This window comes from Moschus berezovskii, chromosome 22 (genome assembly GCF_049115385.1).
Source record: "Moschus berezovskii isolate FMDL1 chromosome 22, NW_MosBer_1.0, whole genome shotgun sequence".
Taxonomy (NCBI): domain Eukaryota; kingdom Metazoa; phylum Chordata; class Mammalia; order Artiodactyla; family Moschidae; genus Moschus; species Moschus berezovskii.
The window spans coordinates 41509164-41534960 of NC_142481.1; the positions used below are offsets into that span (position 1 = coordinate 41509164).

General features: G+C 41.3%; 1 protein-coding gene across 3 annotated transcripts in view; it reads right to left on the minus strand.

Annotated features, from left to right (window-relative positions):
* Positions 1 to 25797, minus strand: part of FTO (FTO alpha-ketoglutarate dependent dioxygenase) — a 439075-nt gene that overhangs the window by 281620 nt on the left and 131658 nt on the right. For all 3 annotated transcript variants that reach the window (XM_055412757.2, XM_088830202.1, XM_088830203.1), the window contains exons 3-4: positions 23468 to 24095; positions 6362 to 6505 (exon numbers count right to left, since the gene is read on the minus strand). In XM_055412757.2, the coding sequence (XP_055268732.1) occupies positions 6362 to 6505; positions 23468 to 24095 (772 nt within the window). The remainder of the gene's footprint in view (positions 1 to 6361; positions 6506 to 23467; positions 24096 to 25797) is intronic.

Genomic DNA, 25797 nt, shown 5'->3' on the forward strand with positions numbered 1-25797 from the left:
AGTCAAGAGACTTTTAAACTCCTAGAGGACTCTGTTCTTCCTGCTCACAGAGCTACAAACTCCAACTCTACTGCTCTTGTTGACTCCCGAAATAGAAGCATGGCACATTTTCAGGTTACACCACATCAAACGTTCACAGCACACCGGGTCTTGCTGCTCTAAGCCATAGGTATTTCAGAGAAGGTGAACCTCAACAAGGAGAAAACCACGGGTCAGGCTCTATAAGTAAACCCGACCCCCACCAAGGCAAGACTGCGGTTACCACAGAGCTCTGATTCAACAATGGCCAGATGGCAACTCTTCTCGCCCGCAAGAATCAACTGGGGAGATTTCCCTTCCTTGTAGTTCCTTTATGTGGCTACAGAAGTATATACATGGAGCGATTAGGTGCAAAGCCAGCCAAGCTCAGGGCACGGAGCGGGGTAAGAACCCAGCACTCAGCACTCTTCTGTCACCCTCTCCCTCACTGGGTCTCCAATATACCATGACCCAGGTCCCAGTCTTCGTAATGAGTCCCCATGTTCAAGTTGTAATTCACAAAGCGCTTTCCAAAAACTTTCTCTTTTTAAAAAATATTTTTAATTTCTTTTAATTTTGTTGTTGCTGTTATTGTTGCTACATAGCATGTGAGAGCTTAGTTCTCTAACCAGGGATTGACTTGAACTCACGTCCCCTGCATCGGAAGCTCAGTCTTAACCACTAGACCACCAGGGAAGTCTCTATACTTATTTTTAAATTTCTTTTTAATTGGAGAATAACTGCTTTACAACGTTGTATTGGTTTCTGCCATATAACAAAGTGAATCAGTCAAATGTATACATGTGTCCCTCTCTCTTCAACCTCCCTCCCAACCCTCTAGGTCATCACAGAGCACTGAGCTGAGCTCCCTGTGCTATACAGCAACTTCCCACTAGCTGGCTATTTTACAGACAGTAGTGTATACATTTCCGGAGAAGGCAATGGCACCCTACTCCGGTACTCTTGCCTGGAAAATCCCATGGATGGAGGAGCCTGGTGGGCTAGGGTCCATGGGGTCGCTAAGAGTCGGACACGACTGAAGCAACTTAGCAGCAGCAGCAGCAGCAGTGTATACATTTCAGTGCTACTTTCTCAATTTATCCCAGCCTCTCCTTCCCCATCGTGTCCACAAGTCCATTCTCTGCATCTGTGTCTCTATTCCTGCCCTGCAAATAGATCCCCTATACTTTTTTATTTGACTTCACAGTAACCCTGGGAAGCAAGTGTCATGAAGCACCAGCTTTTCAGCGGAGGCAGAGGCTCAGACTGGTGCTAACAATGCACAGCCCACAGACAAGAGTGGAACCTGGGGAAACTAGTCACCTGACCAGAAATGGCCTTTCTATTTTTCCACCCTAAACTGCTGGTGAGGGAATGCCAACCCAAAAAGGAGATACTGTGCATTTCAATTTATATTGCTGTTCTCTTTTTTGTCATGCAATTTTTACCTGGCAGCTGAAGCTTTGAAATAGCTAATTGGTACAATAACGACATGTGAAAATGAGATGTAGTTGGATTTAAGGAAACCAAAGTATAGAGAGCAGAGAGAACAGAGTCATGAAGAGTGATAACGTGAAAATAGTAATAACAAATAAAGGGGTGGGGGAGGAGGCTTGTCCAAACCGTTTACCTAGCACTCACCTTTGTCCTGAACCATCCCACCTCTACGCTCGGCTCCGGCTTAATGAACATGATTTGGTTGATGTCCCCTGAACTGCATAATCGGTTCCACACAAAAAACAAACCCACGGTTTGTCTCCAAGCCACTTTTAAGTCCCTAACTCCCTGGTTGCCTTCAGTCTATGGAAAACATCTGTGGCAAAGTAAATCATCCCATTCTGAGAAAGACCAGAGTGCATTTTTTTTTCTTCTCTAAGTGTGTTTTGAAGTCCTGGTTGGAAAATTAGTGAAAATTGTAAATCTGCTTGCAAATCTGGTCATGTCTAACTCTGAGATTAGGGCAAAGATTCCAATTTAAAAGTAAAACCGTGACAACCCCAGTTAAGCGTGTCCTCGGGCACTGCCAGCAGGGCCTTCACTCAGTTCCACAGGCAGTGGATTTATTACAGGCACCCGACACGTTCCCCATCAGACACCCCTGGAGGATTGACTTGAGACAGCAGGGTTTGGTCTGCACTTCCTCTGCAGACCAATATATTATTATAAATTGAGCTAAACTGTTTCCTTTTCAAAAGTGCTATGAAGTTCAGATTTCAGGTATCAGCACAGGGCAGGGATCCCGGGACAGGGTTCTTTAGAGTCCTTGGCTTTTAAAAAGTAAAGAGAAAAGGTAGCTTTCAACCATGGTTGCTTTTATTTTTGTTTTGTTTAGCCTAAGAGGAGATGTGGGACAAATCATTTTAGAAATTGAATATGACATCTTAATAAGAAAACAGATTCCAAGCACAAACTTGAGGTGTACTGTGCTATGCTTGGCCTAGTTCACTAAGTTATCAGTTATTTCACCTTTATCTGAAGGCAGGAGTTTGGAAATCAGGACTAGATGTTATGTCTCAGATATCAGCTCCTATAAAATGATAACTACTCATTCTTTATCACCTACAACAGATAAGTGGAACCAACGTATATTCTAAAAATGTATATTCATTATAATATATAAGTTAAAAGGACAATGCAATTATTTGATATTTTCATTTTTAATGTAATTTCTGAGCCAAGAAAAACATAACTTTAAAAAGAAATGGAGGGCTTCCCTGGTAGTCCAGCGGTTAAGAGTCCGACTTGCAATGCAGGGGACACTGATTCAATCCATGATCTGGGAAGATTTCACATGCTTTGGAGCAACTAAGCCCATGGGCTACAACTACTGAGTCCATGCTCTAAAGCCTGGGAGCCCCAATTACTGAAGCCCATGTGCCCTAGAGTCTGCGCTCTCCAACAAGAGAAGCCACAATGAGCAGCCCATGCACTGCAATGAAGAGTAGCCCCTGCTCACCAAAACTAGAGAAAGCCCACATAGAGCAACAAGCCAAAAATAAATAGATGAATAAATAATTTTTAAAAAACGAACTGGAAAAGAAAGAAGCAAACAGACCACCATCATCACCTTCTTTTCTGCCCTTCTGAACAATTTAGCCTTAAGCCTTCAGGTACGGCAGAGGCATCACACTGAGGAAGGCAGAGAAGCCCAGAGCAGGGGTCAGTGCCAGAGAGGAGTGCAGAGGATCCTCAGGTGCGGGGAGGGGAAGGCCTGACACGGGTATCAGAGCACAGGTGGGCTAAAGCGACAAGTTTCAATCCATGATTCTGTCCCACTGTGTAACCATGGCTAAGTCACTACATCGATCTAACCTGATCTTCTTCTTCCTCAACAGAGCTGGTATCTACTTCTCAGGGTTACTGAGAAGATTCACAGAAGGCTTGACTTGTCATTAGCCCACAGTAAACATAGCTGTTATTCATACACTACTGTCATTCCTGGGCTTCCCTGGTGGCTCAGTGGTAAAGAATCTGCCTGAGAAGGAAGAAGACACAGGTTCGATCCCTGAGTCAGGAAGAGTCCCTGGAGTAGAAAATGGCAACCCAGTCCATTATTCTTGCCTGGGAAATCCCACAGACAGAGGAGCCGGGCGGGCTACAGTCCATGGGGTCACAGAAGAGTCGGACATGACTTGTCACTGAGACACCAACAACTGCCATTCCAGGTACATTATTTATGTACACGTTGGAAAAAGTCTGAAAAGGAAAGTACCAAAATAGGCATGAACCTGATTTTTATTTTCTTCTTTTCACTTTATACTTTACAGAGTTTCTTTTCTCTACAATGAGGATATACTACTTTTTCAATCAGAAAAGAAAATATGACATGTTACTAAAGAAATGGAAAGTAGCTGAACCTTTACAATGTCATTTACTACTTTTATACATAGAAAGTTAATAAAGCTATTTAAAATAGCACTATTCTGACTCTCATTTCTTTTAAAGATGAAAAATATTAATAGAAACTCGAACAGAGTACCCAAAAGGAAAGTGATTTACTGGCTGAAATGACAACCTATTTATACTCACCGTAAATATCCACATCTGGGTGATATATTAAAAAATGAAATAATAGTCTGTTTTACCTATAAAATGATGCTCAACAATGGGGCAAAGACTTGAGAATAGAAACTCAAATCCTGAGACAAGCAGGAGCGGAGCAGATGAAGAGATGACCTTACCCCTAGAAGCATTCCCACCTAGAGATCTTCAATGAATTGGGATCAAATCTAAATGGTCCCTTTGAGAGCAAGAAAAGCACCGAATAAGAAACATACAAACACATACTGCCCTCTGCTCTGCCTCACACGAACTGAGTGACCTTGGGCAAATTACTTTAAAACAGATTGATACCCTGCAACATCTCCCTAGCAAGGCTGTTTGGAGATTGACTGAGATGGCTTATGTGAAACTGATCTGTAAACTGGAAAGCAGCAAGCAAACAGAAGGCAAGAGATTTGGAGCTTACTTAAGAGGATGAGATGGTTGGACAGCATCACCAACTCAATGGACGTGACTTTGAGCAAACTCCAGGTGACAGTGGAGGAGAGGAGCCTGGCAGGCTACAGTCCCTGGGGTCACAGAGAGTTGGACACGACTTAATGACTGAACAAAAACAAAAAAGGAGTGTGCAACAAATGCAGGACTCCTTCACGAAAAGAATTTAGGAATTGACTATTGAATCACACTGTGAGAAGGTTAATTCCCTGCATCATGATCTTCCAATCTTCCCACTGACACAAAGGAGAAAGCCCAAAATTGGTACCATGATTGGGTTAACACCTCTCCCGAATAATGACTGAAGACAGAACAGGCCTGAGTCTCAGGGTCTTCAGCAAACAAAAGCACCAGATACTTAAAACAACTTTACTTTCATTCTGTACAATTCTTCTATTTATGTCAAGTGATACTGGTTTTCCATTTCAGATATAAAATCACCTAAAATAAACTAATTTTGTTCAAGAAAAAAAAAGAGTTTATCTAGAGACAAATATTACATAAGTAATAATCGTGGTGCTGGAGAAGACTCTTGAGAGTCCCATGGACTGCAAGGAGATCAAATCAGTCAATCCTAAAGGAAATCAACCCTGACTGATGCTAAAGCTGAAGTACCAATACTTTGGCCCCCTGATGGGAACAGCCAACTCATTGGAAAAGACCCTGATGCTGGGAAAGATTGAAGGCAAAAGGAGAAGGGGATGACAGAGGATGAGATGGTTAGATAGTATCACCTACTCAATGGACATGAATCTGAGCAAACTCTGGGAAACAGTGAAGAACAGGGAAGTCTGGCATGCTGCAGTACATGGGGTCTCAAAGAGTTAGAAGAGACTTACCGACTAAACAACAACAACAATAGTATGGGTAGCTCAGGAATATGGCAAGAAACTTGAAGCTAATGTGCGAAAGAATAAATTTGGAAAACATTTAGTGAGGTCATGACTGAATGGCCACCCCAAATTCATAATTTCTAGAAAGCAAGGACCAAGTGTTATCCATTTCCACTATCTCCTCCAGAAACTTAGGAAGCACAGAGAGGACCCTCTATAGACTCTCTATTAATTGGGAGATAATTCTTATTATAAATACTGGGTTTGAGCCTTGATGTTCCTGGCTCTAAAACCAAACACATGAGTAGATTCCCCTAGGCAGGTAAGAGTGAGATTAACCCCAAAATAATTAGGAGTGAGAGCCAAGGACAAAATAAACCCTGAAAGGCTCTGTAAGGAAAAAAGGATACTGTTTGCAGGCTGTGCATCAGAAAGCAAACAGAAAGTCTAAAAATAAACCAAAAAAAAAAAAAAACTTAGAGCTAAGAAACAAAAAACAAAGCTCCCCAAACTTCATAGCTTCAGTGAGGCTGACCATAGCTGAAATATTGTTTCCCAAAGAACTAAATGAGGGAAATGAGGGGAACTCAGTGGGAGGGAGTAGGGGGCAGGGAATAGAGGAAGAGGCTATGTTGTCAGGCTAGCTGGTCCTGAGAGGAAATTAAACTCAAAACTGGAAAAAAAATTTCACTAAAAACCTACAGAGACAGGGACATATTTTTAAAACTTCACATTAATAAGGTGATTGAGATGATTTAGTAACTCTGATGAAAAAAATCTTGAAAACTGGTTAGTACTTTGGGGAACACCATCAATACTTAGAATGAAAAGAAAAGCAACTTTTTAAATTAGCAGTATCTTAAAAAGAAAAAAAAATCAAGTTACATGTAGAAGCTTCATTATCATATGAAAAACTTACAAAGTTTACTTCAAAAGACATATGCAAAATATGTACCCAATAATCTAAAACTTAAGACACTAGAGCATCAGTATAGCTTTGATCATCACATTACCAAGCATAAAATAGCAGTCTCCTTGGTGAAGGGGTATCGCCAAACCAGGTGTCTCTATGTCCCATGAGATCTTAAAACCAACATGCCAAATATCAGGATCTCTGCCTTCAAGTTGAGGGTCATCCTCACTTTCCTCTTCAGGGCCTGTCAAAAGAGAAGAGAGTTGTCAGAAATGTTAATTCTAAAGTTCTGAGTTTCATAGTTACCTTAAGAATAACTTAAGTTTTAATAAAATATGGATAAGTGAACTATATATTCTATTTGCAACATTTAAAAAATTCTTTAAAATATTTTAACATGTCATTAATTTTTTTTGATAAAAAGATCTGAAAGTGGTAAGGAAATAACCACAGATATAAAAGAAAATTAAAGATGATTATTTTGTTCAGTTTCATGTAACTAAATCAGAAAATCTGTATAAGTTTTTAAGAAAATATGAATGGCCAAAATTGACCCCAGAAGAGGTAGAATGGCTTAAAAAGTCATAGAAGGTATAGAAGAAGTTGTCAAAGAACACAGAACTAGAGAGTTGCAAAGGAAAATTCTATCAAATAGTTAAGAAGTGTGTAATTTCAATAAATTGTAAATTGTTCAAGAACACAAAAGAAGTGTCCAGATTCTTTTCATAAAGACAAGAATACATATAAAATCCAATACACACACCAGTCTCACATCCAAAATCAACGCATAATTTCTAAATATATTAATACTGTAGATGGTCCCCAACTTAACTATGGCTCAACTTAATGATTTTTCAACTTTACAATGGTGTGATAGCAATATGCATTGAGTTGCAACCATACTTTGAAGATGAATTTTGGTCCCATCACGGGCTAGCAGTATGCAGAAAAGTACTGTTGTGATGCTGGGCGACAGCCACTCCAAGTCAGCCTCGTGATCAGGAGGGTGGAGAATCAATACACTGATAACTACTCAGTATGCACACAGACCATTCTAATTTCCACTTTCAGTACAATATCCAAAAATTACATGAGATACTCAGCACTTTATTACAATATACTTTGTGTTAGGTGATTCTACTCAAGTGCAGGCTAATGTTTCCAAGCAGGTTTAAGGCAGGCTAGGGTGGCAGCAGCAGCAGGGTAAACAATGATGTTCAGTTGATTATGTCTGTTAAATGCAGTTTTGACTTACGCTATTTTCAACTTAAAATGGGTTTACTGTGAGATAATCCCAATGAAAGTTGAGGAAGATCTGTATAAGGAAAAAGAATCAAAATCCAGCAGCATATTAAAAGAATAACATGACGAAGTAGAACTTACTCCAGGAGTACAAGGATAGTTCAATATGCAAAACTCTGTTGCTGGGAGAAATATTAACAGTCTCAGATATGTAGATGATACCGCACCAATGACAGAAAGTGAAGAGGAACTAAAGAGCCTCTTGAGGGTGAAAGAGGAGAATGAGAAAGTTGGCTTAAAACTCAACGTTCAAAAAACTAAGGTCAAGCATCTAGTCCCAATCCTTCATGGAAAATAGAAGGTAAAAAGTAGAAGCAGTGACAGATTTTATTTTCTTGGGCTCCAAAATCACTGCGGACAGTGACTGCACCACAAAATTAAAGATGCTTCCTCCTTGGAATGAAAACTATGACAAACACAGACAACATTTTACAAAGCAGAGACATCACTTTGCTGGAAAAGCTCCATCTAGTCAAAGTTATGGTTTTCCAACAGTCATGTACAGATGTGAGAGTTGGATGCTAGAGAAGGCTGAGCACTGAAGAATAGATGCTTTTGAACAGTGGTGCTGGAGAAAGCTCTTGAGAGTCCCGTGGACAGCAGGCAGATCAAACCAGCTAATCCTAAAGGAAATCAACCCTGAATATTCATTGGAAGGACTAATGCTGAAGCTGAAATCCAATACTTTGGCCACCTGATGAGAAGAGCCAACACACTAGGAAAGACCCTAAAGCTGGGAAAGATTGAAGGCAAAAGGAGAAGAGGGTGCCAGAGGATGAGATGGTTAGACAGCATCACTGACTCAGTGGACATGAGTTTGAGCAAACTCCAGAAGATACTGAAGGACAGGGAAGCCTGGCGTGCTGCAGTCCACAGGGTCGCAGAGTTGAACACGACTTAGTGACTGAACAACACCAACAATACTTAAAATTTATCATATTCATAGATGAAAACAAACAATACATGAGTTACCAGATACACAAAAATAATTGACAAAATACATCCTTTCCTTATAAAAACCTCAATAAGAGCAATAGGTGACTAGTTCCTTAACATGATACAATATAAATTTATCTCAAAGCCAACATATTTTAATAGAAAACATTAGAGACTTAATAGAAAAAGTTAAGACAGTGTCCTTTATCACCATAATGACTCACTTAAACAAATACAAAGACATATTATGTTCTTGAGAAATAAGGTGAAACATTATGGAAATGTCAGTTCTCCCTAAGTCATCCATAAATTTGACACAAACACAATCAAAATACCAACAGGATTGATTTTTAGTTCACTGGGTTTGGTCCCTAGACAAAATGACTCTATAATTAACACAGAAATATAAACAAGCAAGCTTGGCTAGGGAATTTTTTTTAACCATATAAAGAACCTCTACACATCAGAAAGATAAATATCAATAATCAAATAGAAAAATGGGCAAACGTTATAAAGACAGAAGACACAAAATGGAGTCTGTAAACATATAAAATGTTCAAACACACAAAACAAAGCCATAATAGATATTTTTCACCTATTAGATCAGAAAAAAGTAAGCATTTTGATAAAATATAATGTTAGCAAGAGTGGAGCAAAATGGCACATTCATATTCTCTGTGGAAGATTATCTGCAATACCTATAAAAATTACAAATGTATAAAACCTTTGAACTTGTAGGAATTCCACAATACCACTTTTACAAATATATACTAAAATTCCTACTTGCAGAGGTTGCAAATTGAGAGAGGCTATTTACTAGAGCACTGTTTATAAAAGCAAAAGATCAGAATAACTTCAACATTCACCAATAAATTTCTGGTTTAATGAAATAAGAAATGTTCAGGCAATAAAAAACGACATAGCCACTAAAAAATCATATGGGTATGAAATGATAGAAAACTATCTCCTATATTTTTAAGAGAAAGAAAGGAATAGGCTGTAATTTGTATAAAAAAACTACACATACACATATATGTGTGTATATGTACATATATTAATAATATTTCTGGAAGAAAACTCAAGACTGATTTTTCTGGAAAGAGAATTACATGGCTGGCGTAAACAGTAGGAGAGACACGTAAAGGAAATAGAAGGCACACCCTGTGATTCACCTACATTAACTGTCCCACACCTACATAAAAACGTGCAAAAGTTCATCTAAGAAATATTTATTGAGCAGTTACAATATACGATGCACCGACCTGGGCACGTAGGGTATATCAGTAAAGGAAACAAACACCTATGCCCAGTGGAGCTTTACTTCCAGTGGAATTGTGACTGTTCATCACTGATTACTAGAAAAGGAACATTTTAAATTCCACTAGACTGGTCTTCAAATGCAGGGTCCATTTTTCTGGTTCATCCACGTTTAGAACTCCGCATTGGAAGGACTGATGCTGAAGCTGAATACTCTGGCCACCTGATGCGAAGAGCCAACTCACTGGAAAAGGTCCTGATGTTGGGAAAGACTGAAGGCAAAAGGAGAAGGGGGTGACAGAGGATGAGACGGCTAGATAGCATCACCTACTCAATGGCCATGACTTTGAGCTAACTCCAGTAGATAGTGAAGGACAGGGAAGCCTGCGTGCTGCAGTCCATGGGGTTGCAAAGAATCGGATATGACTTAGCAACTGAACAATAACTGGCATATAAATGACATCCAATGAACATTTGTTCTAAGTTGCCTAGCTAAACACAATATGTTCTTTCAGTTTACACCATTCATGGTCCTTACTGCGCAAGATGACAGGAAAAGAAAATGTTAATTATGACAGGGGTTGGAGGGAATAACAAATGCAAGTAAGTCAAATAACGTAATAAAGCATGACACTGCCAAATTAGCACAGTTCTCAACATTCAAGAAATCTACAGGACAGGTTCAACGCGGGTTAGATGGTTTAGACTCACAGAGGGCAGAATACAAAAGATGTAAATTTTATGCAATCAAAATGGACAATAAAACACGTTTTACTTAGGCAGCATCACATCCAGCATGTCATATACACAATCCAAAAGTTACCTGCATCCCGGATTGCACGTATTCACATATAGAGTCCTTAAATTCTGAACATCTTATACTCTATCTAGTAACTGTAAACCAGCATCAGAGACAGAAAGAGAAAGAAAAAAAGGACCTGCCCTTTATAACTATTCACTCCCATTATTTCACACAGGTATGGTGAAAAGAGACACACCAGAAATACAAGTTCAGGTGTCTTCAAAGAAGGAATGCTACTAAAGTTTTTAGGACACATCCAACTATGGATATTCTTCAATTCCCTAAGTTTGAATCTAAAATCTGATACTGCCATAGGAATAGGATTTTGCCTTCTGTCCTATCTGTTGTTATTTCTGATATGTATTTTCTCAAATACTCTGTAGTTAAGAGCAATTTCTGGCTAGATTCTTTAAAAGCACAGAATTTAAAAATCCTATGCCATTTTCTGGATTAATCCAAAAAAAACATTTTAAAGAGAATCCTCTGGAACAGGGTTGACAAATACCTTACATATCAGAAGAAAGTGAAAGTCATTCAGTCGTGTCAAACTCTGCAACTCCATGAACTGAACAGTCCATGGAATTGTCCAGGCTAGAATACTGGAGTGGGTAGCTGTTCCTTTCTCCAGGGGATCTTCCCAACACAGGGATCAAACCCACATCTCCCACATGGCAGGCTGAGCCACCAGGGAAGCCCAAGAATACTGGAGTGGGTAGCCTATCCCTTCTCCAGCCTATCCCTTTCCTATCTTCCCATCCAGGAGTTGAACAGGGGTCTCCTGAACTGCAGGCAGATTCTCTACCAGCTGAGCTACAAAGGACACAGTGAATTCACCGGCTGTAGCTTTTTTGAGATCTGGTGGTGAATCACTCTAGGCTCAGCAGGATAGAGTGGTATGATCAATTATTGACGTCTGTCACAGCACTAGAATAGGTAGTTAGCAACACCTGCACTAGATATGTGCTGCCCATGTCTAATAACATTCACCAACAACTTCTTGTTGGTAGTGCTGTTCAGTTGCCAAGTCTTGTCCAGCTTTTTGCAACCTTTTGGGCTGCAGCACACCAGGCTTCCCTGTCCTTTGCTGTCTCCCGGAGTTTGCTCAAATACATGTCCACTGAGCCAGTGATGCTATCTAACCATCTCATCCTCTGCCACCCTCTTCTCCTTTTGCCTTCAGTCTTTCCCAGCATCAGGGTCTTTTCCAAAGAGTTGACTCTTCTCCTCAGGTGGTAAAAGTATAACAGGAAGTTCTTCATTAAACATTATACATAATTATACTTGAAAAGACCAGCACTTCTAAATTAGATCCTATGGACCAGAAGAGTTCTCAAAGGTATATAGCCTGACCTGCACAACATTTTCTGATTGAATCTAAATTAGCTGCCTACTGATAAAATTGCTTTGCATGAAAATACCAATTTCCAGCCACTCTTTAAAAAAAACGAATAACTTATCTAGGTTCACACTGCTAGTAAGTAGAACTCAAATTAGGTCTGTCTGACTCTGAAGCTTATTCTTTTTTTTTTTTTTAACATAGATTTATTCATTTATGTGACTGTGCCCAGTTTTAATTGCAGGGTTCGAACCTGCGCACCATGCATTGGGAGCTCAGAGTCTTAGCCACTGGACCACCAGGAAGTTGCTCCAGCTACTCTTGAATTACAAACTCAGGTCTCACTGAGCCGGTCACAAGTGGCCAGAAGTAAGAAGTAGCTGCATCTTTCAGACAAGGCACTAGTGGCAGTTCCATCAGCCACGTGACTCCATTAGATACCTGCCTGGCCCCCAACAGGCATTCAAGTCCATGAACCCCACTCTAGTCCATAGGCAAAGTCCTATCACCTGCTTCTGTGAGGTTTAACAGGAACAGTCAGGCCCATTCACCGACATACTATCCACAGCTGCTTTCACACATAACAACATAGTTGAGTAGCTAAGACACAGATCAGAGGCCTCTGAAGTTGAAAATCTTCATTATCTGGTCCTTTATACAGAAAATGTTTGCGACCCCTGCTCTATAGACTTGACATCTGTGATTTGACAGAGATGTGCACAGCACTCATTAGTGAGGAAGCTGAGGCTGAATACAATAATCATGATGCAGGACTTCCCTAGCAGCCCAGCAGTTAGGATTCGTGCTTCCTCTACAGACAGTGTGGGTTCAATCCCTGCTCAGGGAGCTAAGATCCCACATGCCACGCAGTGTGGCCAAAATGTTAAAAAAAAAAAAGTAGAAAAAAAATTAAATTAAAAAAAAGATGTAATGTGACTAATACCAACTAATTCACATGACCAATACCAACATACAGCATAGTAAAGCAATAATATTCAATTATTTGATAATAAGATTGATTTAACAAAAGAATAAGAATATTGATAAGAAAAATCAGTATTTATTATCTTTTATACTACAAGTCTTCAGGCTGCTTCATTCTAGAGGGTCCCAATGATAATGGCTGTAGCTTGTAGCCCAAGAAAAAGAATTGTTGTTTAGTTGCTAAGTCATGTCTAACTCTTTTGCAATCCCATGGACTGTAGCCTGCCAGGATCCTCTGTCCATGGGATTTTCCAGACAAGAATACTGGAGTGGGTTGCCATTTCCTTCTCCGAGGGATCTTCAAGATCCAGGGATTGAAACCACATCTCCTGCTTAGCAGGTGGATATTTTTACCACTGAGCCACCTGGGAAGCCCAGGGAAAAGAATAGACATTTTAAGAAGTTTTTTTGTACATCCATCTCTGGTCAAATCAACAACTTAACTTGAAAAAGAAATGATTTTTAAACTACAAAGACAACCATTTTAAGGAGGTTTTTGATGCCACCAAGTATGGATGTTTACAGGCTAACAGGCTGGTTGACTATTTCCCCTTCTAACTTTCATCCTCACACTCTTCTCAATATGGCATCAATAAAGTCCTGAACGACAAAGAGAGACAGTAATTGCAATCAGTGTTGCCTGATGTCTCCCATAAATCCAGCACCTTTGAAATGTGCTCATTAAAATAATGTTTTGTTGAAGGTTTGTTTCCTCCGTGGGCTGGAAAGGGAGGAGGGAAGATGTATGTCTGATAAATTTTTTATTGCATAAATACAGTGCTGCTCACTTTCTCAATAAAATCAACTTGTAATTATTTACAGCAACTGCAACTGATTACTGTCTCCCTATGTTATTTTGGAAACAAGCAGAGGCAATTGGCTCCTACTTGCCTTTGAACTTCAGCAACACTGAAAGGGTTTTATGTGTCTCAGTGTGTTCAGCGCATTCCCAGCTCTCAGTAACATAACGACTAAAGAAGTGAAAGATGTGACAAAACCCAAAAGAATGTGAAGTTTAACTGTCAAGTTTAAAATGTCCAAAACTCCAACCCCCAGGTTAACCAAGTAATTTTCAACTGCAATCAAGTATTACTTTTCCATGTGCACCTGTAACTCTTCTGTCACATCTTAAAAGTAAAGGCTTTAAGAAATAAAGGGGAAAAAATAGCTAACTAGTTTTTGAGAAAAAATTAATTCCATTTAATAAAATATATCACTTGAAATTTTCTAACATATTTAAAGCATAATACCATTAATATTCTTTGTCGATAATTTTGCTGATGTGCAAATATTTCACATCACCACACATTAAAAAAATTGATCTATTTCCTATTTCTTATTCCTAGCCCTTAGCTGGGGCTTCTCCTGTCTGCCGACATAGGAGACAGAGGTACATTCCCTGGGACGAGAAGATTCCCTAGAGAAGGAAATGGCAACCTACTCCAGTATTCTTGCTTGGAAAATCCCATGGACAGAGGAGCCTGGCAGACCACAGTCCATGGGGTCACAAAGAGTCAGATACAACTGAGCATATATGCACACATATATGCGTTGCCTTAGCCAAGTGCTAAAATTTCCAAGACTCTGGCCCAGGCAACAATTTCCTCTGCTTCCTTACCCCATACCTAGAGGGGCTTACATAGCAGGTCCCATCCTGTTCATATCACAAATCTTGAGGCAGGAGAAACCCAGAAGTTGCAGAGGCTCAGCTGGTAGACGAAGTCTAAGGATGTTTTCTGTCCAGCACTGATCTATGACATTCCAGTGTCTGGGACAAGGAATCGTTTTTCAAAATGGAAAAACACAAGAGGTGAAAGGGGAAAGCTATGAGGCTGGGAAGACACACTCTAGAAGGGATATGGCAGATGGATGTTTAGAAACATAAGTGATTCCGAGTGGTAAGAGTGTTACGGACTTCCCAGGTGGCTTAGTGGTAAAGAATTCGCCTGCCAAGCAGGAGATACAGGTTTGATCCCTGGGTCAGGAATATCCCCTGGAGAAGGGAATGGCTACCACTCCAGTATTCTTGCCTGGAGAATTCCATGGACAGAGGAGCCTGGGGGTCTACAGTCTATGGGGTCACAAAGAGTCAGACATGACTTAACAATTAAACAACAAAAACAGCAAAGGACTGCTACTTGAATGACATGGATTTGCAAGTGAAAAGGCTGGACAGGTGGCGAAAGGCCCAAAGAGACATGGCGGGTTTTGTGAACCACGTAAGCAACCTAGGCTTATGCTGAGGGCAGTGGCAGAGACTGATGGTGACTTTTCCATAGGTCAGATCTGTTTCCCAGAATGATCCCTTTGGAAGGTAGATGCTTCTAAACGCTGACTTTGGATAATCTTTCTGGACACGTTTCCAAAATAATGGCAAATGGCATAAGCCAGAGAACACTTGGGAAATATTCCTGAAGAAATTAAAAGATGTCTGCTCCTTGGAAGAAATGCTATAACAAACCTAGACAGTGCAGTAGGTAGTCATGTACGGATGCGAGAGTTGGACCATAAAGAAGGCTGACTGCTGAAGAATTGATATTTTTGAACTGTGGCACTGGAGAAGACTCTTGAGAACCCCTTGGACTGCAAGATCAAATAAGTCAATCCTAAAGGAAAACAACCCTGAATATTCATTGGAAGGACTGATGCTGAAGTTGAAGCTCCTTTTGGTATTCTTTGGCCACCTGATGTGAAGACCTGACTCAATGGAAAAGACCCTGATGCTGCAAATGATTGAGGGCAGGAGGAGAAGGGGATGACGAAGGATGAGATGGTTGGATGGCATCACTGATTCAATGGACATGAGTGTGAGCAAACTCTGGGAGAAAATGAAGGACAGAGAAGCCTGGCATGCTGCAGTCCCTGGGGTCGCATAGCGTCGGACACGACTTAGCAACTAAACAACAATGACAAGCTGAAGGTCTCTGCTCCTTGTAAAGAAGGGTTGGCCAAGAAGATTTCCTGGAAGAACTCTACCATTTAAAAATGCATTCCTTGATTGGCTGTGAAGAACAATCAGTCAAGCCAGCTGCTAACCCAGAGCACACTCCTTAGCCACTGAGCAAAGAATGGTCTGAAGAAATAATAGAGAATTCAGAAGTTTGAAGGAAAAAAAAAACCCTCATCAGTCTCAGCTCAAAACCTATGATAAGAAGCTGTTCTAACATGTCTTGAAAGCAGCAATTCAGGGACAAATGTAGTCCCCTGACACAGATAAATTATGAAATTAATTATAAGTTTTCTAGGATTTCATGAGAAATATTGAAAACGCTTTACCGAAAAAATCTGAAGCCTTTCAACAGGATGTCTGGCTCTGTCAGCTTTCAGATTAAGCATTTGAAAAAAAAAATTTTTTAAGATATAAATATTCACATCATAGAGAACCTCATTATATCATGTTTCATGGACATGGTGGAACACAGTGAACGTGAGAAGAGGAGAGAAAAATTGCTCTGGGGGTTCTTGGCTAAAGCTCTAAGACCATGACATTATTTAAAATATGAAATGAGAGGCTTCCCTGGTGGCTTAGTGGTAAAGAATCCATATGCCAATGAAGGAGACGTGGGTTTGATCCCTGCATCAGGAAGATCCCCTGGAGGAAGAAGTAGCAACTCACTTCAGTATTCTTGCCTGGAAAAGTCCATGGACAGAGAAGCTTGGCAGGCCACAGTCCATGGGGTCACAAACAGTAGGACACAACTGAGTGACTGAGCACGCACGCGCGCGCACATACACACACACACACACACACACGAAATGAGGAGTGGAAGCCAAGATACTTCTCAAATAAACTTCCTTGAACCAGAGCTTCAAACAACAAAGGTTGCAATTCTGTGGGCAACCTCAGCAAAGTACAGAGTCATAGAGCCTTAGGGAAAACCTAGATGTTGGAAACAATATTGTTGTTGTCGTTTAGTCGCTAAGTCACGTCTGACTCTTTTGTGACCCCATGCACTGTAGCCCGCCAGGCCCCTCTGTCCATGGGATTTCCCAGGCAAGAATACTGTAGTGGCTTGTCATATCCTTCTCCGGGGGATTTTTCCTGCACAGGGATCAAATCCAGGTGGGTTCTTTACTACTGAACCACCAGGGAAAGCTATATACAGCATAGAAGACCAGAATCAAACTGGATTAATCAAAAAGAATAATTATTTGTTCAACTATCTTTAGGCAAAGCTTTTTATTTAATTTGTCTTGCTTTATTTTTAACCATTTTTGTCTGCGCTGGGTCTTTGTTGCGGCATATAGGCTTCTCTGGCTGTGGTGTAGAGGCGAAGTTGTTCTGCAGCATGTGGGATCTTAGTTCCCTGACTGGGGACAGAAGCCACATCCCCTGCATGGGAAGGTGGATTCTTAACCACTGGACCACCAGGGAAGTCCCTAGGGCAAAGTTTTACCCAGGGTTCAAAATACAGGTCCAAGGCATGGTTTCTCTCCTTCTCAAAGCTCCTCAGCAAGAAAGAGAGTAGCCACAAAAGCTGGAGGCAGGCACTTGAGGGCCACAAGAAGTTTACCTCCCTCAAGAGAATAAAGCTACAGCTCAAAAAGAGCCAAAATATGAAGGGGAAGAAATCTGAAGCTGGCCACACTATTACTGTTGAAACAAAGTGCACCTGAAGCCAGTGAGACTGGTCTTGCTGCTACTGCTAAGTCACTTCAGTCGTGTCCGACTCTGTGTGACCCCATAGACGGAAGCCCACCAGGCTCCCCCGTCCCTGGGATTCTCCAGGCAAGAACACTGGAGTGGGTTGCCATTTCCTTCTCCAGTGTGTGAAAGTGGAAAGTGAAAAGTGAAAGTGAAGTCGCTCAGTCGTGTCCGACCCTTAGCGACCCCACGGACTGCAGCCTACCAGGCTCCTCCATCCATGGGATTTTCTAGGCAATAGTACTGGAGTGGCTTGCCATTGCCTTCTCCAAGACTGGTCTTAGTAGTAAGTAAAAAAATTTCATATTGTCTTAAATTAACCTGTTTAGGCCAAGCATCTGCTATGTGCAATCTAAAGAATCTTAGTATTAAACAGAAGTTGCAGCTGCAGAAATCAAAGAGTTATTGGACAATGGCCACAATGTAGTTAAACAGCCTGAACTACTCAAGGACAAAAGATACCTACTGATTTGGGGCAAAAAAATACTGATTTGCATTATATGCACATACAAAGAAGGATCACGACACAAACCATTCCTTCAAAGAGCTTACAATTCCAATTCAAATATGTATAAAACTAATATATGGCCTTAGAAGTTAAGACAGTGGTAACCAGTTGGAAGATAAAGGTAAGATAACTTCTGAGAGTGGATTACACTCTCAGATTAAAAAATACAAAAAGATTAAAAACAGATTAAAAACATTAAAATACAAAAAAAGATTAAAAAACAAGAGAATAAATAACAAAATTAGAGGAAACAGTTTGAGTACCAAACCATATGGATTTGAGAGAGAAAAGAAAGCTGGAGAGGAAGAAATAATTAACAAAGTGATTCAAGAAAATATCCCACATTGAAGGACATGACTTTCCTTCCAGATTGAAAGGACCCATCAAATGCCAGTATAATGGATGAAAAATATATCACTGTGAATGTATAAAATATTAGGGGAAAATCCAATCAAAAAATCTTTATCACATAAGGGATAAAGAAAAAAAAATCAAGAGACGTAAGAGACGACCCAGGGTTCCATCCTTGGGTTGGGAAAATCCGCTGGAGAAGGGCATGGCAACCCACTCCAGTATTCTTTCCTGGAGAATCCCTGCTAATCCCAAATTAGCAGTCTTAATTGCAGTACTTGGGATCTCCCATCTTTGTAGCAGTATGTAGGATCTTTAGTTGTGGCATGCCTGATTTAGTTCCCTGCTGCTGCTGCTGCTGCTAAGTCGCTTCAGTCGTGTCCGACTCTGTGCGACCCCATAGACGGCAGCCAACCAGGCTCCACTGTCCCTGGGATTCTCCAGGCAAGAACACTGGAGTGGGTTGCCATTTGGGGTCAAATCTACCGCCCCTGCATTGAGAGCATGGAGTCTTAGCCACTGGACCACCAGGGAAATCCCTAGCCTTCTCTGGGCAATTTGCTGCTGCTGGGCTTCTTCTCTGACGGGAACTGCCAATCTTTTCTGGTGAAAAGATATGGGACTCGACAGAACTATGTCTCATCACCTCTGCCTCTTCTAACCCGATCCACCGTCTCTAGTCTGAACTACCCAATGGCCTCTTGCAGCTCCCCTGCTTCCAGTCCTGAGTCCCTTCTACCCCAGCTGCAATGGCTCCCCATCCCACTCCAAGGACAAGCCCAGGATTGTTATTATAATACAACAGCCTCTCCTTATCTGCTGTTTAGCTTTCTGTAGTTTCAGTTACCCACAGTCAACAGCAATCTTGAAAATATTAAATGGAAAGTTACAGGGATAAACAACTCGTAAGTTTTTAAGTTGCATGCCGTTCTGAGCAGCACGATGATATCCTCCTCTGTCCTGCCTGTAAAGTAACTCACCCTTTTGTCCAAGGTAGCCTGGTTAGTCACCCTCCGGTTATCAGGTCAACTGTCATGGTACTGCCTGCATTCCGGTAAGCTTGCATTACTGGATCCAGTGCTTGCATTGCCTTACTATACTTAGCAATGATCCCAGAGCACAAGAACAGTGACGCTGGCAATCCCAACGGGCCACAGAGAAGTTGTAAAGTGCTTCCTTTAAATGAAAAAGTGAACATTCTCAACTTAGTATGGAAAAAGAAAGAGTTGTATGCCAATGTTTCTAACATCTATGGTAAGAACAAATCTTCTATCTGTGAAGTTGTGAAGAAGGAAAAAGAAATTTAAGCTAGTTTTGCTGTTGCACCTCAAACTGCAAAAGTTACGGTGACAATGAGTGATAAGTGGTTAGATAAGATAGGCAAGGTACTAAATCTGTATAATATGATACTTTAAGAGAGAATCCAGAACTTTTATTATGGTATAATTGTTGTATTTTATTATTAGTTATAGCTGTTAATCTCTTACTGTGCCTAATTTATAAATTCAGCTTCATCATAGGTATGGATGCATAGGAGAAAACAGTCTACATAGGGTTCAGTACTATCCATGGTTTCAGGAACCCACAGAGGGTCTTGGAAGGCATCCCCTGTGGATAAGGGGAGCCTACCGTACAATTACTTTGGCCACCTCATGCGAAGAGTTGACTCACTGGAAAAGACTCTGATGCTGGGAGGGATTGGGGGCAGGAGGAGAAGGGGAAGACAGAGAATGAGATGGCTGGATGGCATCACCGACTCGATGGACATGAGTTTGAGTGAACTCCGGGAGTTGGTGATGGACAGGGAGGCCTGGCGTGCTGTGATTCATGGGGTCTCAAAGAGTCAGACACAACTGAGCGATTGAACTGAATTGAACTGAACTGAACTGTACAATACTGGGCTTCCCAGCTGGTGTTAGTGGTAAAGAACCTGCCTGCCAATTCAGGAGATGTAAGAGACCCGGGTTTGGTCCCTAGGTTGGGAAGATCCCCTGGAGGAGGGCATGACCACTCGCTCTAATTTTCTTGTCTAGAGAATCCCATGGAGAGAGGAGCCTGGAGGGCTAGTCCATGGATTCACGAGGAGTTGGGCGCAATGGAGCAACTTGGCACACACTGTAGCAATGTTAGAAGGTCCTATCTTCTGCCACCTCCCACCCCTAGTCTTCCAGTCTGTCTTCACCTCTATTACTTGACCTCTTCTCTGCCTCTCTTCCATCCATACTTATTGCTTCTGAAACATCCCAAAGTCATGTCCCATCTCTCAGGCTTCAAAATTCACTCACATGCTCCTCCCAATCTTTGCTCCAAGCTTACCCAACTGAAGGAAGGCTAACTCTCCCATTTTAAACTGGAAGCCTGTGCCTTACCTCTGCAATATACTTAAGCTTATTTGTTTCTTTCCTGTCTCTCCTTGCTAAACCAGAGCTCCACGAGGGCAAGAACTTTTGTTCACTGTCACATTCTCAGTTTCTAGAAGAGTGCTTGGCAAACAGTAGATGCATACTGTTAATTGAATAAATAATTGCATGGGGGTTAAAAAAAATGTGACTTATAAGATCAAACAAGTTTTACTGAGCAGTGGAAGTGACTTCAGAAACAACAAACACAGATATGGCATGACACACTGAAATAAACAAGATCAAATGAGCTTTGAGACCTTAGACAGGGATGCTGAGAGGCTAAGGGGGAAAAAAATTTTTTTTAATTATGAGTGCTCTAAAACTTCTAGCTGTAATTATAACCTAGCTTTTCCTGGTCTCAAAGACATCTAAGAAGTATAAAGCTACTCACTTTGAAATAAAGAGTTAAGAATTATGGAAACAAACGTCCATGCTTCAACGGATTCAGCTTTCCCAGGGTCAGAGACACGGGATCGAATCCATGTTTCCTGCGTCTCCTGTATCTCCTGCATTGGCAGGCAAATTCTTTACCACTGAGCCACCAGGGAAGCCCAGCTATACTGTAGGGGTAGGAAATACCCGCTCAAAAAGCATTTAGCCTTAGCTGTTAGTTCAAATCCTAGCTCTGCTGATTCATAGCTGTATACCTATGGGCAAGTTAACCATCCTCCTGTACCTCAGTTTCCTCATATGTAAAATGAGGCTAGCAGTAGTACTTCATTTACAGAGTTGCAAAAATAACATCAGTTAATAAATGTAAAATGCTTCTCCCAGTGCCTGGCACACAGTAGGTGCCCAATAAATGAGGGCTCCCAGTATTGCTACTATTATGAGATTGAGTTCTGGGAATTCTGGGGATGAAGAACACAAAGGAGTTACCCTGCCCCTATAGATTTGCATTCTGCAGTTCCCCCATCTAGCTGATAAGCGCAAGGATGAAGCTTTACGTGTATTTGTACAGTTTATCAATCTTAACTACTCCCAACCACAGAAACGAGTCATTAAAAATTTTCATTCCTCTCCACAAGATATTCTAGGTTTCAAAAACTATTTGATCACCCACGCTCTGGGGGTACAATAGGACTATTAAACAGAAAGGCTGAGAGTCTGCAGGAGCACAAAGATATCTTTGTAGCTCTTTGAGCTATCACATACCACTGCCTCGGTTTCAGAGAGTTGCCTCCTTAAGAAAGAAACTAACAAACTCCATTGTTCGTTAACATCAGAGTTCTTGGATGTGATAGTCCTTAAATCCCTGGCAAGGCCTTATTAAAGATCAGAGGTTCGCGGTTCTTTCCATTAGGGCAGCATCAAATCTCCTGCAAGCAATTTTCCTGGGTCAGCACCATTATTTGAGATGCCAGTGAAACTAGTAAAATTTCTAACTGCTAAACTAGTTCCGTGCTCTTGGCTGAAGACTGAAAGTAAAGGTGGAAAACATTTCAGCTATCCAGAGGGAATTTTTGAGACTGGGAAATAGTGAGATAGACAGCAAGGACAGCTTCTTTTTGAAAATCCCTTTTCCAAAACAGTTGTCTTAGTAAATAAGAACCAAACAACAACAAAATCCAATTAAAAAACATGCTTTCAGGAAACAATGACCCTTAAAAGTTCCAGTTGATTCCTGGATGGTATATCTAGAACTCTGGTTTTCCAAGCATTTTTCAATGAACAAGAAGAAGAGGGAAACTGGCAAAAGAGCTAATTGCTGCTCTTCAGTCACCCCGTTGTGTCCGACTCTTTGCGACCCCATGGACTGCAGCATGCCAGGCCTCCCTCTCCATCACCAAAAGAGCTGATACTACATCTTCTATTCCTTTGCCAAATGATCAGGCAAAGAAGTCAGCAAAGGTCACTCTGTCCTTGATTTGTCTACCTACCTTTTTTACAATCCTGTTCTGAAAAACACTAGGGACTTTTAAGACACAGAACCTGAACAATCAGAGAAGGAAACTTTGTGCCGACCACAGAAAAGGTAGCCTATGATCTTTGCTCCAAGGGCACCAGGTTTCAGAAACTGCAAGAACAGGCTGGCCACAGAAACCCTCTCAGGTCTAAAACTGCAGAACTGACAGAGGGGCGGGGGGGTGGGGGGGGCTAGAGATACTTCTGAAAACAGAGGTCTGTCAGCTTATAAAACCCACCTCAGCTGTTTCTGACGAGGAAGGACAGTAGTCAAAACTGGAGGAAGCCAAGAACAAGCCCACAGTTGACAAATCACTCCCTTCAAGACAGTGATGTCAATCGTAATAAAACATTTTGGCAAGACTGGAAATGTACACCTGTGGGAACCTGGAAGGATTTGACAGATTTTTGTTTTCCTGGCCCTTTATCAGCAAGTTAATTATAACAACTGTACGATCTACTCTGAGCTTTAGAAAAAGGCAGTTGGGTGTGTGAAACCAAGATGAGGCTCTCCAGGGCTTGAGAAAGACAGTGACAAGCAGTGCTTGCAAGGGAAAATATTCTGAGCACAGGAAAACAATGAGCCAGATAGCACAAATGGATGAGAAAGAAGCATCTGCTGTAGATATATGTGCGTGGGAAACCTTAGAAGGACACACAACATCTACGTACATACACACACACAAACACATGCATGCATATACGATCATATCTCCAGAGCCTGCGTGACTCTGGTCACGTTACATTCAGGGCTGCTTCTTCATAAAGCAGACTGTACCTTCACAGCTATAACTGTACACTGCCACCGCTGACCTGTCCACCAGATTTTCATCATGATGCCAGCTCACGGCCATTTTCCCCATGCCGAAATATGGTTCCTCTTTCAGGTATGGCATTTTCTGGGGATCCATGAAATTCAACAAAGTGACGTTGTACGCCGCTCGGTTCTTCATGTCAATCTCATCGTGCCCGTCAAAGGAGGACCCCATGCCAACCCTGGGGAAATCTGGACCTATGCACACTGGCACGGCATCGATGTTGGCTTTCTCCTTGGCAGCAAGCTCTTCCAAAGCCTGGATGGTCTCTACCTGCAGGTAGCTGTTGAGCTTGAGGAAGATTTGACAGGCAGCAGCTATTTCGGCCTCATTGTACTTTGCATCAGAGCCTTTCACGGGCCAGGGTACCGTGAAGAGCCTGGTGTTCAGGTACTTATAGGTGCAGCCGGGGTTACCGATGAGGATGCGAGAGACTGGAGTGAGCAAGTCTTTGCCCTGGATCCTCACCAGATCCCGAAATAAACAGCCATGCTTGTGCAGCGTGAGAAAGGCTTGTTGAACCTCTTTATGGAGCAACTCGGGCACGCTGGCAGCTTCTCGGAGAATTAGTTTAGGATATTTCAGTTGCCACTAGAACAAAAGCAAAGCAAAAACATGTGTTTATGGATAGCTATAATTTTATTATTTCAAAAGTGTGTTTTTTAAGCCTTAGGAGAATAAAAACAACTGTCAGGGGTATTTCTAAATATACATCTCTCCAGCCTAAAAGAGAAAACTAAATAAAGTCATCAACTCTCCACCAAAGAGTTTTAGATCCAAGCTCAATTATAGACAATTATAAACAAAATTTTATGAGTTTGAGCAAACTCCAAGAGATAGTGAAGGACAGGGAAGCCTGGCGTGCTGCAGTCCATGGGGTTGCAAAGAGTCAGACAGGACTGAGTGACTAAACAACAACAACATAAATAAAATGATAATAATGATTTGGTCTTTGGTCTTCCAAGCTCCCTCTATGACTATTTCTCCCACCCTCAACCTTTCTTCCAGGTTTTGGCCCTCCAAAAAGACACAATCTGATCAATTGCTGCCTAACACTTATTTTTTTAAGGGCTTACCAAGTGTTGTGTACTATTCAAAATGATTTATACATAACAACTCATTTACTTCTTACAACTTTATGTGGAGGTACTATTATTAATGTTATCTCTAGGTCATAGATGAGAATACTGAGGTAGAGAGACATTCCAAAAACTTGGGGACTTCTCTGGTGGTCCAGTGGTTAAGACTCCACACTTCCAATGCAGGAGTCGTGGGTTCAATTCCTGCTCAGGGAACGAAGATCCCACATGCCACGTGGCACAGCAAAATTAAAAAATAATAAATAAAATAAATAAAAACTTGTCCAAAGTCACAAGGGCTGATAATAGGAGAGCTGGAACTTAAAACCTGCAGGCTCCAGAGTCGAGCTCCAGAAGCATGAGCTTTTAACCACAAGATTGCACAGCCTCTCAATAAATGAAAAACTGGCTTCTGCTTCAGTGCTTTCACTGAAAGAGAGATAACTTTTCTTTGCGAGTCAGACACTGAGTCCTGCGAACCCAAAAGCCATGATAGTTTTGTTTCCAACTATAATACGAGTGCCCAGGAGGTACTCAGTAAATACTGGCTGAATAAATGGATGAGATATCCCATTGCAATTTAGAAAAATGTAATAATTCTACTGGTATCACCAGAGGAGAGCACTATAAGATAATGTCCTCCCATAATATGGAAACACAGGGATTTATTGATGCAGTTTAGGACTTCATTCACTTTTCAGCCAATCAGCTCCCTGATTCTACACAGTGAAATTCAGGCCGTCATTACATCAATCTAGGTCACCAGAGGGCACCAGGCAGAGCTCCCTGTGTTGTATGGCTGATTTACATTTCATAAAAATCATTCTTAATTAAAATATCGGGCATGGACTGGAAAGAGGCAAATGTCAAAGTGGAAAACTCTGTTGCTATTACAACCACCCAGGAGAAAAACAATAATGGGTCTGAATTAGAGACAGAGATAAATGAACAGGTAAAATATGTATTTTGTAGGCAGATCAAATGGAAACACTATGCGAATTCTTAGTTGTGACATGTGGGATCTAGTTCCCTGACCAGGGGCTGAACCTGGGCTCCCTGCATTGGAAGCGAGGAGTCTTAGCCACTGGACCACCAGGGAAGTCCCAATTTACTATTTCTTTTTAAATAAGAGAGACTGAGGTAAAGCAAAACAGGGAGAAGGACAGGAGAGAATGAGGAGCTTTATTGTGAAGCTATAGCCAAGAAGATGGCAA